General features: G+C 37.5%; 2 protein-coding genes across 3 annotated transcripts in view; one reads left to right on the forward strand and one right to left on the reverse strand.

Moving 5' to 3' along the window:
- The first annotated feature begins 3,323 nt into the window (after positions 1-3,323).
- LOC121878792 lies at positions 3,324-4,072 on the forward strand. Of its 2 annotated transcripts, none has more exons than XR_006091223.1 (2): positions 3,324-3,648; positions 3,757-4,072. XR_006091223.1 is itself a non-coding variant. In XM_042385213.1 (2 exons), the coding sequence occupies exons 1-2, from the start codon at positions 3,370-3,372 to the stop codon at positions 3,954-3,956; spliced, it is 393 nt and encodes a 130-aa protein (XP_042241147.1). In that variant the 5' UTR covers positions 3,324-3,369; the 3' UTR covers positions 3,957-4,038. The 2 variants fall into 2 exon arrangements, 1 of the variants encoding a protein (XP_042241147.1); XM_042385213.1 differs by having other exon boundaries at positions 3,324-3,562; positions 3,757-4,038.
- A 3,399-nt stretch (positions 4,073-7,471) lies between these two features.
- LOC121878785 overlaps positions 7,472-13,755 on the reverse strand; it is an 85,470-nt gene continuing 79,186 nt past the window's right edge. Inside the window, exons 6-14 of the mRNA XM_042385199.1 lie at positions 13,298-13,373; positions 12,975-13,148; positions 12,493-12,678; positions 11,850-11,975; positions 11,493-11,639; positions 10,940-11,270; positions 10,473-10,718; positions 9,172-9,443; positions 7,472-8,724 (exon numbers count right to left, since the gene is read on the reverse strand). Of these exons, the coding sequence (XP_042241133.1) occupies positions 8,719-8,724; positions 9,172-9,443; positions 10,473-10,718; positions 10,940-11,270; positions 11,493-11,639; positions 11,850-11,975; positions 12,493-12,678; positions 12,975-13,148; positions 13,298-13,373 (1,564 nt within the window). The 3' untranslated portion in view covers positions 7,472-8,718. The remainder of the gene's footprint in view (positions 8,725-9,171; positions 9,444-10,472; positions 10,719-10,939; positions 11,271-11,492; positions 11,640-11,849; positions 11,976-12,492; positions 12,679-12,974; positions 13,149-13,297; positions 13,374-13,755) is intronic.

Genomic DNA, 13,755 nt, shown 5'->3' on the forward strand with positions numbered 1-13,755 from the left:
TGCACAGAAGGCAAGTCTTCTGGAGTTTATACTCCTCTTTCCAAATGTGATTCGGTTATTATTTTAGTTTCAGTCATCCGGGGAAACGGTTAGGTTAATTTGGATATCTAAGTACAGGGCTGACCGAAACTAAAATTTCACCCTCCTTTTCTGTGGAAATGAGTTTTAAGCCAACCTAACGCTAATGGAAAATAAAAATCAATCTACTCCCTCTACATAGTGTCAAACGGTATATTAACAAGCCCAAGCTGTTGAATCGAGAATAGCACTGGCTTCAAAATAACCCTATACAAAATTTTCAAGAACCATCTTACATAAGGCCACCACCTCTAGTGGGTGGCTATTATTAAGTAAAAATCCAATACGAAGTGACGCGACCATTCTCTTCTAGCTGGCGGCCCCTGTGTAGCTGCGACGAAGGCAGTGAAGGTTATCAGCGTCCACGTTTGTTTAAATTTTAACTCCCCGTCTGAATGGAATTAATACTGATCAATAGTCATGTTAAGTTTGAACAGATTATTTAAAATCAGCATTGCTTCAGCTATCTTGTCCGTGGAAGAGTTCTAACATACTGGTCATTTAACATCTTGCGGTTTAACACAACCTCCAAGAAAATCAATTTAGCTTGATTTACCTGTTGTTATGCTTTATCTTCACTTCCCTGTATAATAATTTAAAGTGACGCCAACCTTGAACTCTTTAAAGAATCTGCTCACATGTGTGCTGATTCAAGACCAGACTTGAGACCCTGGCGCAGCTTTGGAACTTCAGATACACATTCTGTAGTATACCTGTATAGTACATGTCCACAGTGCGTACAAAAAAAAATAAAAAGACGTAACCGATCGCCCAAGCGACTAACAGGGTTATCAGTGGTGGCGAAAGAGGATCACACCGACGTAACCAAATAAAATTGTTTCAAGAGCTCGACGCTTAAATTTAAGGCAAAGAATATAGGGTAGCCGTATGCGAAACGTCGATGTTACTGGTACGGCAGTCTAATGGCGCATGCGTGGTGAGCAGGCTAAACAATGATAGTTACTAAGATGGTCTTCTTTATGACTAACTTAAGCAAACCATTAACAACAGTCCGTCAACACGACTACTGTACCGAAATCCTGTGTGATTTTTGGCGTGAGGCTGCCGTACCTGTATCCACAAAGAAAATTTAAATGTTTGGTAAAGTTCATAATTTAAGGTGCCTTCTCTTTCGTTTTTAATTTTGTTTAACAGTTTTATATAATTTAATCAATTCAGAGCTCTACAAATGTCACAGAGTTGAAGTCGTTGCCGAGAAAATAGAGAATATACTCGGTTCTCGCCGGGGTTTGGCTAAAATAATGGTTAAAGGTGTAGAATGGCGCTAACACCAAACGTTGTTTGTTGATTTTCTTTATTTTTGCTATACTTATATTTTTGATGATTTTAAGTATATTAAAAGAAACAACCACTTTCTCGTGCGATTTTAAGTATTTTTTTTTATTTACTATCCCGCTTCACAATTATCCTCCCGGCGTCATTTTTGTTGTTTACCTCGCTGAATCCCTCTTCGAGACGTTTCCTAAATGATGGTGAACGCTTCCACGAATTCCTCCTTGCCATTGTAGATGTATATCAACCTCAATATTAAGGGAAGTTGTTTAACACATAAATTAACAAGATAATGCATAGAACCTAATAAAACCGGACCTAACATACCCAACCTATGGGTATTCAGATTCTATTAGGTTGTATGTATTTTCGTTTCCATTTGTTAAATATGCTATTAGTGCGTAAATTTTTTTTAACCAAATTAACAGACAACTTCTGGTGTTAGCGCTATTCTACTCCTTTACCAAAATAATTAAATGTTCGTCAGTACTGCTTACCGTTAATATCCATTTGCACTTTCATACACCCGTTTTGCCGTGGGTATTTTTCCCAGTGTTTCTACAAGGAAATTTATTTTCACTATGTGGGTCAGTCTTAATAACCAGGCATGATTTGTTTACCCAATCAATCAGACATTGAAGGGCAGCATGTCGACCAATGGCTAGGGGACCACAACTCCAACATTTCTGACTAAACTTAATATCCCATTGCCAAATACTGTTACACTCTGAAATACATCATGAAATGTATAGACCATTAACAAATATACTGTTAACTTACTTAATATATGATATATAATCGAAAAAGCAGCAGATTGTAGACCTCGACTGGTCAACACGTCCACCTCCTCTTGTCTCCCGTAAGGAACTGACATCTGTCATATGTGGTTCAAAATTTAAATTAAACAAAAATATATATATTAAGAATGATAAATTTTGATATTCAAAAATAACTTCAAAATGAAACTAATAAATCTTCATTTTACCTAGAATTATTCATGTACTAAGGATCTCTTGAGGAACTACTTTTTTTTATTAATTATTAGTAACTTGTTGGCTCGGGTTAGTTTAGTTTAACTACGTCCTTTGAATATTAAAATAATCCAATTAATTCATATATTAACTAAAAAATATTGCTAATTGTGGTAAAAAAAACACCCGAGAGGACAAATGAAAGATGTATTTTCGTTCTTGTAAAGGTTTTGAGGTATAGACAGAGCCTTGACCAGATAACTCTATATAGCCAACTCTCCCCCTAATAAAACCAATCTCTTTAGCACCTTATTTTCCTCTATCTCCAACTTAGACGATTCCACCTTTACCCCTCCTAATGAACCTATGCACTTAACTATAATCTCCACTCGTAGGGTTGCCGGTGTGTTATCCAGGTTGGAAGCGAGTAAGGCACATGGACCGGCCGGGATACCCCTTCGTGTTCTGAGGGTGTGGGTGAAATTCTGGCCCTTATGCTTGCTCGCCTCTTTCGCCTTTGCCTCAAAACCCAAACTTTTCCTTCTTCGAAACATGCCTCGGTTCAGTCCATCCTGAAGAAGGGTGACCATTCTAATTCCTCTTACTATCGCCCCATTACCATAACTTCTTCCTTCTCTAAGATTTTCGAAAGTATCTTAAACTCTCATTTTCTCCGTCACCTTGAATGCCTTTCTCTTTTGTCGGATTACCAGTGAGTGCTTCTATTTTAGAGTAAAATACCCTTAACTGGGGTAATAAAACACCCTTTAGGATAGTATTTAGGGTAATGCACATTCTAGGGTAATCAAGGTCTCGTTTTATTTAATTTCCAAATATTTTACAATATATGTTTTAATCTAAAGTCATGTCGCACTCGCGAGAGGCAGCACCATTCAAGGGACTCCGAACGAGCGGGTATTCCCAAGAATTCAATGCTAACGAAACGGTCCTCATGAGAACACCACCAAACCAAAAACTGTCTGTACTTACGGCATTTGCCATGTAGAAGTAATAGCACCATATTTTTATGCCCGAAGACTCCCTGAAAGTCACGAACTCTACACCTATATACCAACAACACCCAGCCTACGTAGGACTTACCAACCGAAACTTGAGAATTCACCACAAAGGGACGAACTTATTCGCTCCAGTCTCATCGAAAATTTACCAGAATTTCGGTTCCTATCAGATGCTACAGGAGTTCAGCCTAGCCCATATAAGTGAGTCGGTAGTTTGTGTTTATCTCGTCAGTTGTTTTCCCAGTTGATAAGGATGATAAATATATGCTGGATTTATTTCTTCACAAGTACGGTACTGTATTTTGTTTATGGGTGAATGAAAGCAAATATGTCTGTGCTCAGGTAGTGTGGGTTCCTATTAAATGTAATTAATTTAAAAAATATTTTCTCTACAGGAATCGAAACACCAAGAAAACGAGAAGGTGGTCCAACATCCTCTGTACCAAAAGCAATAAGATATGATAATGTAAACCACTTTCTTCAGGAGTTTTCACAAGGTAGATGCTATGTATGCAAGAAAAACACACGTCTGAAGTGCATCAAGTGCGAGAAAAGACTTCACAAGGCGTGCAGTATCAACTTCCAAAAGAAATGATTGTCAAACTACTTTTCAGAATTTGAATGTAATTGCTTATTTTGATAATACTGATTATATATATATATATATATATATATATATATATATATATATATATATATATATATATATATATATATATATATATATATATATATGATAATATCATGAATGTACTCCGGAAGTGTCCAACGTTCCCATTTTGGGAACATACTCAAAATACAAAAATAAACCCAGAAAGGGAAAAAAGAGAGTTTTATTTTCATTCAGTGGACTCATACGAAATACTTCCGAAAGTTGTGGCTCTATACCTAAACTTTATAAGGCTACGGTCACTAAAGGGTTAAGTACAAGAATACTATCTTATTCTTTCCTAACAACAAAGAAATGTAAAATAAAAAAAATAAAAAAGCCACACTTTTAAAAATACAGGTATACGAAACAGAACACAACTATCAAATGCCCACCATTCCGCCAAGAGCATCAATCAGTTCTGCCACTTGGGGTCCGACTAATTACCCAAATGTAGCCAAATATAGCCGGAATGAAGTCAAATAATGGTCCTACATGAATAAATCGGACTGCCAATCACTTCTCGACTAGTATTTGGTGTCAGAAAGTAAAAAAAAATTGGAAAACTTACTTTAATCTGAGTTAATAGATCGAGTGCATGTACCTAACCTAACCTAACCTAACCTAATCTAACCTAACCTAACCTAACCAAACCTAACCTAACCTAACCTAACCTCGACTAGTATTTGGTGTCACGAAGTCACAAAAAATTGGTAAACTTAATTTAATCTGAGTTAATAGATCAAGTGCATGTACCTAACCTAATCTAATCTAACCTAACCTAACCTAACACAACACAACTCAGATTAAATTAAGTTTGCCAATTTTTTTTTACTTTATGACACCAAATAATAATCGAGAAGTGATTCACAGCCCGAATTACGCTTGTACGACCATCATTTGACTTTATTGCGGCTATATTTGGCTACATTTGGGTACATTTGGGTAATTAGTCGGACCGGCCACTTGTAAGCGTGGGGCCGTATACACACACTATGTTACATAACACCAGTAACTAGTCCTGAATCCTGATCACCTTCAATCCTGTCCTTAGTCGGTTGACTTAGTGGCTGTACCCAGCTCACTTGTTCACAACGTTTCCATATACTACAGTAGGTGTTATTATGATTATGCTGCGAATTTGTGTTAATAAGAGTACCACAAAATATTAAAATTTGTAAAAAAAAATTACATATGGGTGAATGACAATCTAACAGTGGAAGCTAATGTACTTTATAACTGTCAGTGGTGCATGCTTATGTGGACAGGGCTTAATCCAACCTTAATCTACACATAGAACAACTATTTTTATTCTGAATCACACTATACAGCTTGAAAAAGTTAACTCGGTGATGAACCGTCAGAAGTTTCCTGGAGCATCATTTGAACTCTGCTACTTTCCCCCCATGTTATCATTGTGGCCTATAGTCGGTTTTATTCCGTCAGGCGTAAAAATCCACAGCTGACATTAAAAATCCACAACTGACATCGCCACTCGGGGTCTAATATAACCAAAATATATAACCAATATATTATAACCAAAAGCCACCATATCCTAAGTAGGATATGGTGGCTTTTGGTTATACAGTCTCTCCTCGACTTACGACGGGGTTCCGTCCCGACAACCAAGTCGTAAGTCGAAAAGGCGAAAATATTACATAGAAATTCTAATATGGGTGTCTCTTTTTCTTCTCAGTACCACGAGAACTCTCACTCTTACACTTGCCAGCCATTTTAAGGGGAATTGCAAACAAAAATTTTGTCAGTACACAGCGCGACCACTAACGTCGGTACTAGAAAATACTTAATTTGAAAAATATTTTATATGACCACGGCAGTCGTATGTCCGGGTTGTCGTTAGTCGAGTATGTCGTAAGTCGAGGAGTACCTGTATATAGAACTAAGTTTGTGTTGGTACTCACCAATGGGCGGAGGTGGTAGAGCGAGTGGGTAGTGGAGTGGAGGAGGATGGCGGGAGCGGAGGAGGAGGTCGGGAGCGGAGGAGGGCAGGAGAGGCGGAGGGTGGTAAGTCACCGAGACTCTGCGGCTGCCTCCTCTTCCTGCTCTGGCTGGGGTTCCTCCCCCGCTGCTTGCTCCTCCTCCTCCGTTGTTGGCGGGAATGTCTCTGCAGTACCCATATCTGAACTGGCAGCTTCACCAGTCATCTTTATGTTGTGGAAGTTATACGGACGCTTAAATCGTTGAAACCAGCCTCGGCTGGCCGCAAAGGTCTCTTCTTTCGATCCTTCACCCTCTGTTTCCTTCATGTCATCAAACAAGGATCTGGCCTTATGCTGGATAACCATAAGGCTCACAGGGGCATTGAGTTGATTCTGGTCCTCCACCCACATTGCCAGCATCTTTTCCACCTTCTCTATCACAGTGCTTCTAGCACGAGTCGTCTTAGTAGCACTCGGAGAAAAACCACTACCAGCACTAACCTTAATCTTGTCAGCGTTGGTCCGGATAGTACGCACCGTTGTGGGAGTTAGACCAAGCACAGCAGCTATGTCCACAGCACGTTCCCCTTTTTCAAATCGGGCTAATACATCCATTTTCATAGTAAGGGTAATGGTCTTGCGTTGCCTCTTCACTACACTAGGATCAGTAGCGCTTGATGGGCGCTTGGAAGCCATTTCGAATGGTTAGAGAACAGTTTTAGAGTAAAAGCACTTAAGCACTGGCTTGGTGATGCCGTGATGTTTCGCGAGTGCGGGCAGCGCGCCGAGCCAAGAGAGCGTAGTGCGGCCAGACAAGAGTGGGTGATGCACCGTAGAGAGTAGTCCGTGATGACACAAAACGACGTAGTATCGGGTCACCAGGACGTTAAATGAATTTTTGGTCTCTAAAGTTCAGCAACGTAGTACCGAAACAATGTTAAGCGGGACGACGTTAAGCGGGGACTTACTGTAGGAATTGGTAAGTTACAAGCTAGTTGCCCGAGTAAAGTTCAATGAATATTTTTTTCTATGGTAGGATTCTTTGTGTAGTTCTTTCACATAGGTCAAGTCTGTCATTTCCACTTTCCCTGATTCTTCAGTTTTTGAAGATGTGTGAATATTTTAAATTATTGGTTATCAAATTTATTACCTGAGGAAAAGAGGCCAGTGTATGATCCCTCCATTGTTCTTGATAATTTTGTCTCTGGCTCTTTTGAGGCCAATTATTGTTCTTGATTCTACAGCTTGAGCTGGTAGACCATTCAATCGGTCTATCACCCTCTGTGTGATTCAGTATTTTATGTTTGTTCTGCCTGATAACTTTGTAAGCTTGTAGTTATGCCCCTCACATTGGTAGTGTGTGACATCACAAAGAAATGGCCAGGGTTCATGTTTTCCATTTCAATGTACAGGTAGTACTGTCTAGTGCTGTACTACTATACTGTATAATTCAGATTCCGAATTTCTATCAAACTTCTTTGTCTGGTAAATAAATAAAAATCAAAGTACAGGTATTTTATTTATTATAATTGTAAATGCTCAGAAAATAAGCCAAAATGACAAAGAAAACAAAATTATTTACAAAATAAAGTAGAAAAAATATATAAGATGTCAGTCAGAAAAACTCTAGTTCAGATACAGCACATTGTGGAGAATTTATCAACTGACACTGTGGCACAGATAGGATGTTTGTATTACAATTGCAACTGCATATAAATTATTGGCATGTCAAACTATATGCAACATGTAGGTATTGACTTGTAAACAGGACTTGTGTCTCTACATAATATTATATAAAATATTAATACAAAAAATATTTACAAAATACAAGGTACTTTTGGTATGTCATGCAAAAAAAATCACTGAACACCTTTTAACAGCAGTCAGAAACAAGACAACCAAATATGACACCATATTTTCCAAAAACATGTTCTTAAATTCCCATTTACAGTGATGATATTTTTATACTAAATTCATCTTGGCAGATGTTTTCATATTTAAAATATACAGAATTTATTTCACATAAATGGTAACATTTCTGGCAAATACAGTGTGCTAACAGGAGTGTGAAGAAGGGTTTTGCTGGTCATGTGAGAGTAAATGCCTTACACATCACTTGTGCTCAGACTGTCAGATACAAACTAAGCATTTGGAGAATGTTCTCTTGACAAAACTGTTCAACCATATTGCATTAAAACACCATATCAAAGAGGAACAATATGAAGTCCAAACTAGCAGTGTAGCACCATTTTTCACTACAGTCCGACAACAGCAATTCACTTAATGAATTGTGACGTCTCAAAATTCTATGTAACTTTTCCATAAGAATTGTCCAAAAACTTTTAACTACATCACACTACATGGTGCTACATGGAAGACTGAATGCCAGACTTCAAGTCAAGAAAATAGTGAAGAAAACATCAAGACCATAAACTGACCTAATGGCATCAAGAGCAGGTACCAAATGACGTGTGAAGAGATAATGGTCTAATCAAGTGTTCAAGTCAGGGTTATATGATAAGGTTATTTGGCATCACTACTCTACATTCAAAAAGCAGACTTAGCAAATCAAGCATTGGTGGGTCTTGCTATGACATATTGGTGCTAAAAATATATTTAACATAGTATTATTGCCAAGCTATTTACAAGTTGATATCATTAATATAATAACAGCTATAGTCTTTGTACATATGAGCTATCAATAAATACAGAGTAATCCTAACGACTTGGTCAGCACAGCCTCTCAGTCAGGCTGTAAACTCCTCTCACTAAACCTGGAAGGATAAATAAACTTTGTTACTAAAATAATTAATAATTATGAATTTTTTTTTAAATTTTGGTTTCTATGGAAATCAAGTGGTTTTCCAACCTTACCAAGTTCACAAATATAATTTTGAACAATCTCCAGTTGTTCTACCCCAATACAGTGTATTATTGTTAACTTTTGCATATGCGTATCAATGGTTCTGGAATACATACTATAATTGGGTTTTTACCACTGGTTACATGGATACTAAGTACATTACAGTACTGTAGTCACCCTGGCGGCTGCCCAAAGAGAAATTTTAACAAAACTTGTCATTGAATATTAAAACCAAGTATGAAAAATAATTCAACTTACCGATTCAGAAGACAGATGGAAGAACAAACAAGCTTAATCATGCTGGGTAATTAAAGAATATACAGTACACAACCTGTATTGAGTTAATATATCTACATACCTCAGTAGTAAGAAGTGTTTTAGCTGAAGAGTCCTTTGCAATGGCTGGCACAGATGGTGCTTCATAAATTATATCTGTGGGTCTTATAGGAGAGACTGTGGTGAGGGAAGGTGAAAAGGGTGCAACAGGGGAAACTGGTGAAGTAGATGAAACTGGAGAGAGAGCGGAATCCACCGAGACGGTCGTCACTGTGGAATTAGACCTCTCAACCCGTCGATAGGACTGTGCATCGTCATCACCACCAGAATACATGTCGGCAAGAATTCCACTTTCTGTAAATATAAATGGCAACTTTGATAGACCATTATATTTATATTAAAATACAACCATAAACATATTTCCTTTACTGGTTACACTTTCCTGTACTGAATAAGGGAACAATCTCCCTTGTATGAGGAGAATAGAGTATATTACAGTACAGTACTAGACTGATAAAACACCAAAGACTATACAGGTGTTGATTGTTATAGGTTTGATCAGTTTTACTATACAATGGCTGAGATCAGAATTATGATATCTGTTACCCAAATGCTTTTCCTGCATTGTCATTGCTAAGAAAAAGTGATGTGCAATAACTCGCAATATTCCGAGATATGACGACACAATCTTGGAATGGCGCAACATGTGTGACCTATGCGGGATATGTGGGAGGCACTGCCCCTTCCCTGGTACCTGCCAGGCTGAGCAGTTGTACTGTCGCACATCGCCCAGAGGATGACATATATCTACCCGAAATTGCAAGTTGAAAAATAATAACACAGCTCACAGCTTGACTGGAGGCTTAGATACTACCAATTCCTCACCCCATTTCTGCTCCCACAATCCACACTCACTCATGGGGACGTAACAGAATTTTAAGAAAAGTACATATGTCCACCCAAAATTACTTTAGTGACAGCTGAGAGATCACTAACTATTGTACACATACATACGTATCATGTAAGGGAAATGAAAAAAATCCTTATTTTGTATAAATTTACTGATTTTGTCTACTTTGAAATTTATTGATTTTATGTCTACTGTATTTAGAAATTATTTCAGTTATTTACACATTATTTAATTAATATTCCAGCAAGATAGAAAACTTGTTTGGGTTCTTTAGGGGCTCAGAAATGAACCTAGTTTTCCCCTTAAGTTATTATATTGATATACACTGTACAACTTATCAGACAGTGATGGCTTTTTGAGGTCCATAACCCCATCGTATAATGGTCATTGCCTGTACAGTATATCCGAAATCCCACAAATATCACTGTGCTGTATACATCAACAGGTATGATACATCAAATACACCAACCTACCTGCAGAACACTGACTGGTACGAGTCACAGAACGATGAAGGGCTCTTGGTGAATCTCCTGGTTCAAACCCCAAGTTGAGAGTCCCAACATAAGTTGGACAGACAGTTGAAGAATGTGATGATGAGGCAGAAGATGCAGATGAAGAGGCTGATGAAGAACTGACAGAAATTATTGAGTGAGGTCTCTTTCCTCCTGCACCATTCAAGTCGCCAACAGCAGATACTGAACCAGTCCGAAGACGGGGAGCTGGAAACAAACACGATAATTAAATCTTCATTTTTGAATTAAATATTAAAATTCTGTTCTTTGAATATCCTCTGTACTGTACTGCTGTATTTTCACCATCTATTATTTACTGTCAATGTCTGATTATTACAAAAGCTGACTATCTTCTATGAAATAGAAACAAGCACAGTACTGTACAGCATTAGAAAATTTACTGAAAGGATTATATGAGTACAACAAACCTTTATTCAACTGGTTGATGCTGATGGACCTGTCACTGATCTGGTCTTCACTTGGTCGTATGTCTAGACATGGTTTGTTACCAATGCCCATCGATGACATCTCGTGCAACCTCATAGTTCTATTGCGAAGTGCCTGGCGCCACAGTAATTTGGATATTTCTTCTGTCCAAGACTCTTTCATCTCTGTATTAGGAGCTTGAAGGAGGTAAGTGTCTGATGGTTTCCTCTTGCGGAACCATATTTCAAATTTAGTGGTGCTAATGCCAACTTGCTCTGTTAAGCCAATGTCAGTCATTTTCATGCTATGCTTGTACTGAAATATATCCAGTGTCTGAAAGATAGAAAGGAAGAATCAGATAACATACTGTGCACAAAACATGGACTGTTCATTAAATATTTTACTGTAATTATATCTACTTATATATGACATTATTCAGTGTCCTTATGATTTATGTATGACCCTGGGGTGATGTCATATATGAATATACCTTTTCACTGTTACATGTATTTCTTCCAAACAAGACAAAAAATCAATATAACAACTCAACAATACCTTCCTTTCTGGATCTCGTCTTGCCTTACTGAAGAGAATTAGATCTTCAAACAAGAATACATGTCTAATGGACTTCTTGGCTCTACTTCCTTCCCATACCATAAACTCTCCTTGCCTCAGCAATCGGCCTTGTTCCTTAAGGTTCACCTGGAATATATATAAAGTATAAAGTACTGTATAATAAAATCTTGGATATTGAATAACCTGCAAGGTTTATCTCTGGCAGAAATATTTGCACATATCTAGATGTGCACATTGCATACTTTCTGCCTGCACACTGTTCTCTAATATATGCATGGTGAATGTGATGACTATTAATATTAAACAAAACTCCAGATAAAATTAAATACAACATACATCACAATCCCTCAAGGAATCCATGGCAAGGAGGTCATTGCCATGACGAAGTTGAAATTGAACCATCTCTTGAGCACCTTGAAGGTCATCATAGTTCTCTTCTCCACGACCACATTCCTTCAGCAACTGAGACACAAGTTTTTTTATCAAACAATATACAGTAATATGGTATTGAAGTATTTAAAATAAAATAAAAATGCACATATTACTATCTAGCTCTGAAATGCAATAAATACATGGAATAACCATTTCACTTTAAACAGCAAATAAAAGAGAAAAGCAAAAAAAAATATGGCATGATTCGACTGGCTTCAGCCCGGTCACAGTTAAAATAATATCAACACGGAAAATTTATCAATTTGTGTAAATGATACAACGTGCTGAATGTTTACAGCACCCTACAGAGTTCATGCTTACCTGAAGAGAGGGATGTAAATATAGAAGACTCAGACACTTTCATGTAATTATGTAGTACATAACAATTAACTAGGGCAAGTAATAAAGAGGATCAGCTCCTTTCACTGCAAGTTTATAATATACAAACTGCTAATATTTTGTTTTCATTAAGTGGACTACACTAAGAACCCAGTACAGGTAGTTATTGCCACTCGCTCTATAAAACATCTTTGTTACAATAACAAACCTGTTTAAGAATAAGAGCATATTTCCCCATTCGCTGCACAGGTTTCAATAGGTAAGAGGCAAGGTCCATTCGGTCTTCCAATTCCAGTTGCTTTTTTCGAAAGAATGAAGACCCATACTCAGACATTAATGAATCTGACTTTGGCTTGTTCTTGTTGTAGAGAGCATAGAGGTGAAATTGACTCTCCTGCAAAGTAAAAAATCATATACAGTATTATTAATGGAAACAAGTCTCATTATTCTACTTATATACTCTTTTGAATTAGTATCTACTAACCTCTTTCACACACACACACTAAAAAGCTTTTCCACATACACACAGTATATAGGCGCATACATTTACAGGATGAATACAGGGAATTGTACTATACAGTATAGTAAAGCAAAACACATAACATCCTAAACATGTAGTACAGTAGTAACAAAATAGCTCCTGTATTATATCATGATTGTATTATCAACTTCATGTGTGTTTATACTTACATATCTCAGGAATATAGAACCAACTGCAAAAGGTCGCATCTCACAAGCTTCAAGAGCACGTAGAAAATATCCTGAGTGAAATTCATATATCTTTTCGATGTTGCCAAAGACAACATTGCGCTGACCCCTCAGGGCTTGTGGTATATCTTCTCTCATCAGTTCAGGGATATAATTCTAAAATAGAATGAAAATAACAAAATAAAGAAAAATACTAAAAGTATTCAACAGGATTAATAATAGTGGAGCACTGATTTATATATTACATCATGATACCGTCACTCACTTTTACAAGATCTGTATTTTGATTACAGGCTAACACTTACCTCAATAATATATTCAAGGGAATTTACATAATCCCTCTCTGTCTGAATCAGTTCCCTCATTATCAGCAAAAGTGTCCTAAAAAAGAGAAGGAAAAATTAAATACTGTACTTAGCATTGCCAATCCTCTCCCCTCGAGATGTGAACCCTGAACTCTGAAATGTGAATTCGCTAATAAGCTGAAGAGAGAGGTGAGGGGTGTGTCAGTGTAGGTGTCTTTCTGTGTGTGGGGGGGGAAGATGGGCTACTGGGATTGAGGAAGGAAAGTGTGTATCAGTTGGGAGAGATAATAATGCAGGATAACACTTTGACAATACAGTTATGATGGGGTTTCCTCAGCGGACTGTAATCTTCTACCACTAGCCAGATGAAAATACTAAAGCTACAATAGGATGAGAAGGAGGATGAATTCATGTTCTAAAGTGTTGCTTTGCAATAGGTGGCATTTATGAGCAGATGG

Source organism: Homarus americanus, unplaced genomic scaffold, assembly GCF_018991925.1.
Source record: "Homarus americanus isolate GMGI-L3 unplaced genomic scaffold, GMGI_Hamer_2.0 scaffold40995, whole genome shotgun sequence".
In the NCBI taxonomy this organism is placed as follows: Eukaryota; Metazoa; Arthropoda; class Malacostraca; order Decapoda; family Nephropidae; genus Homarus; species Homarus americanus.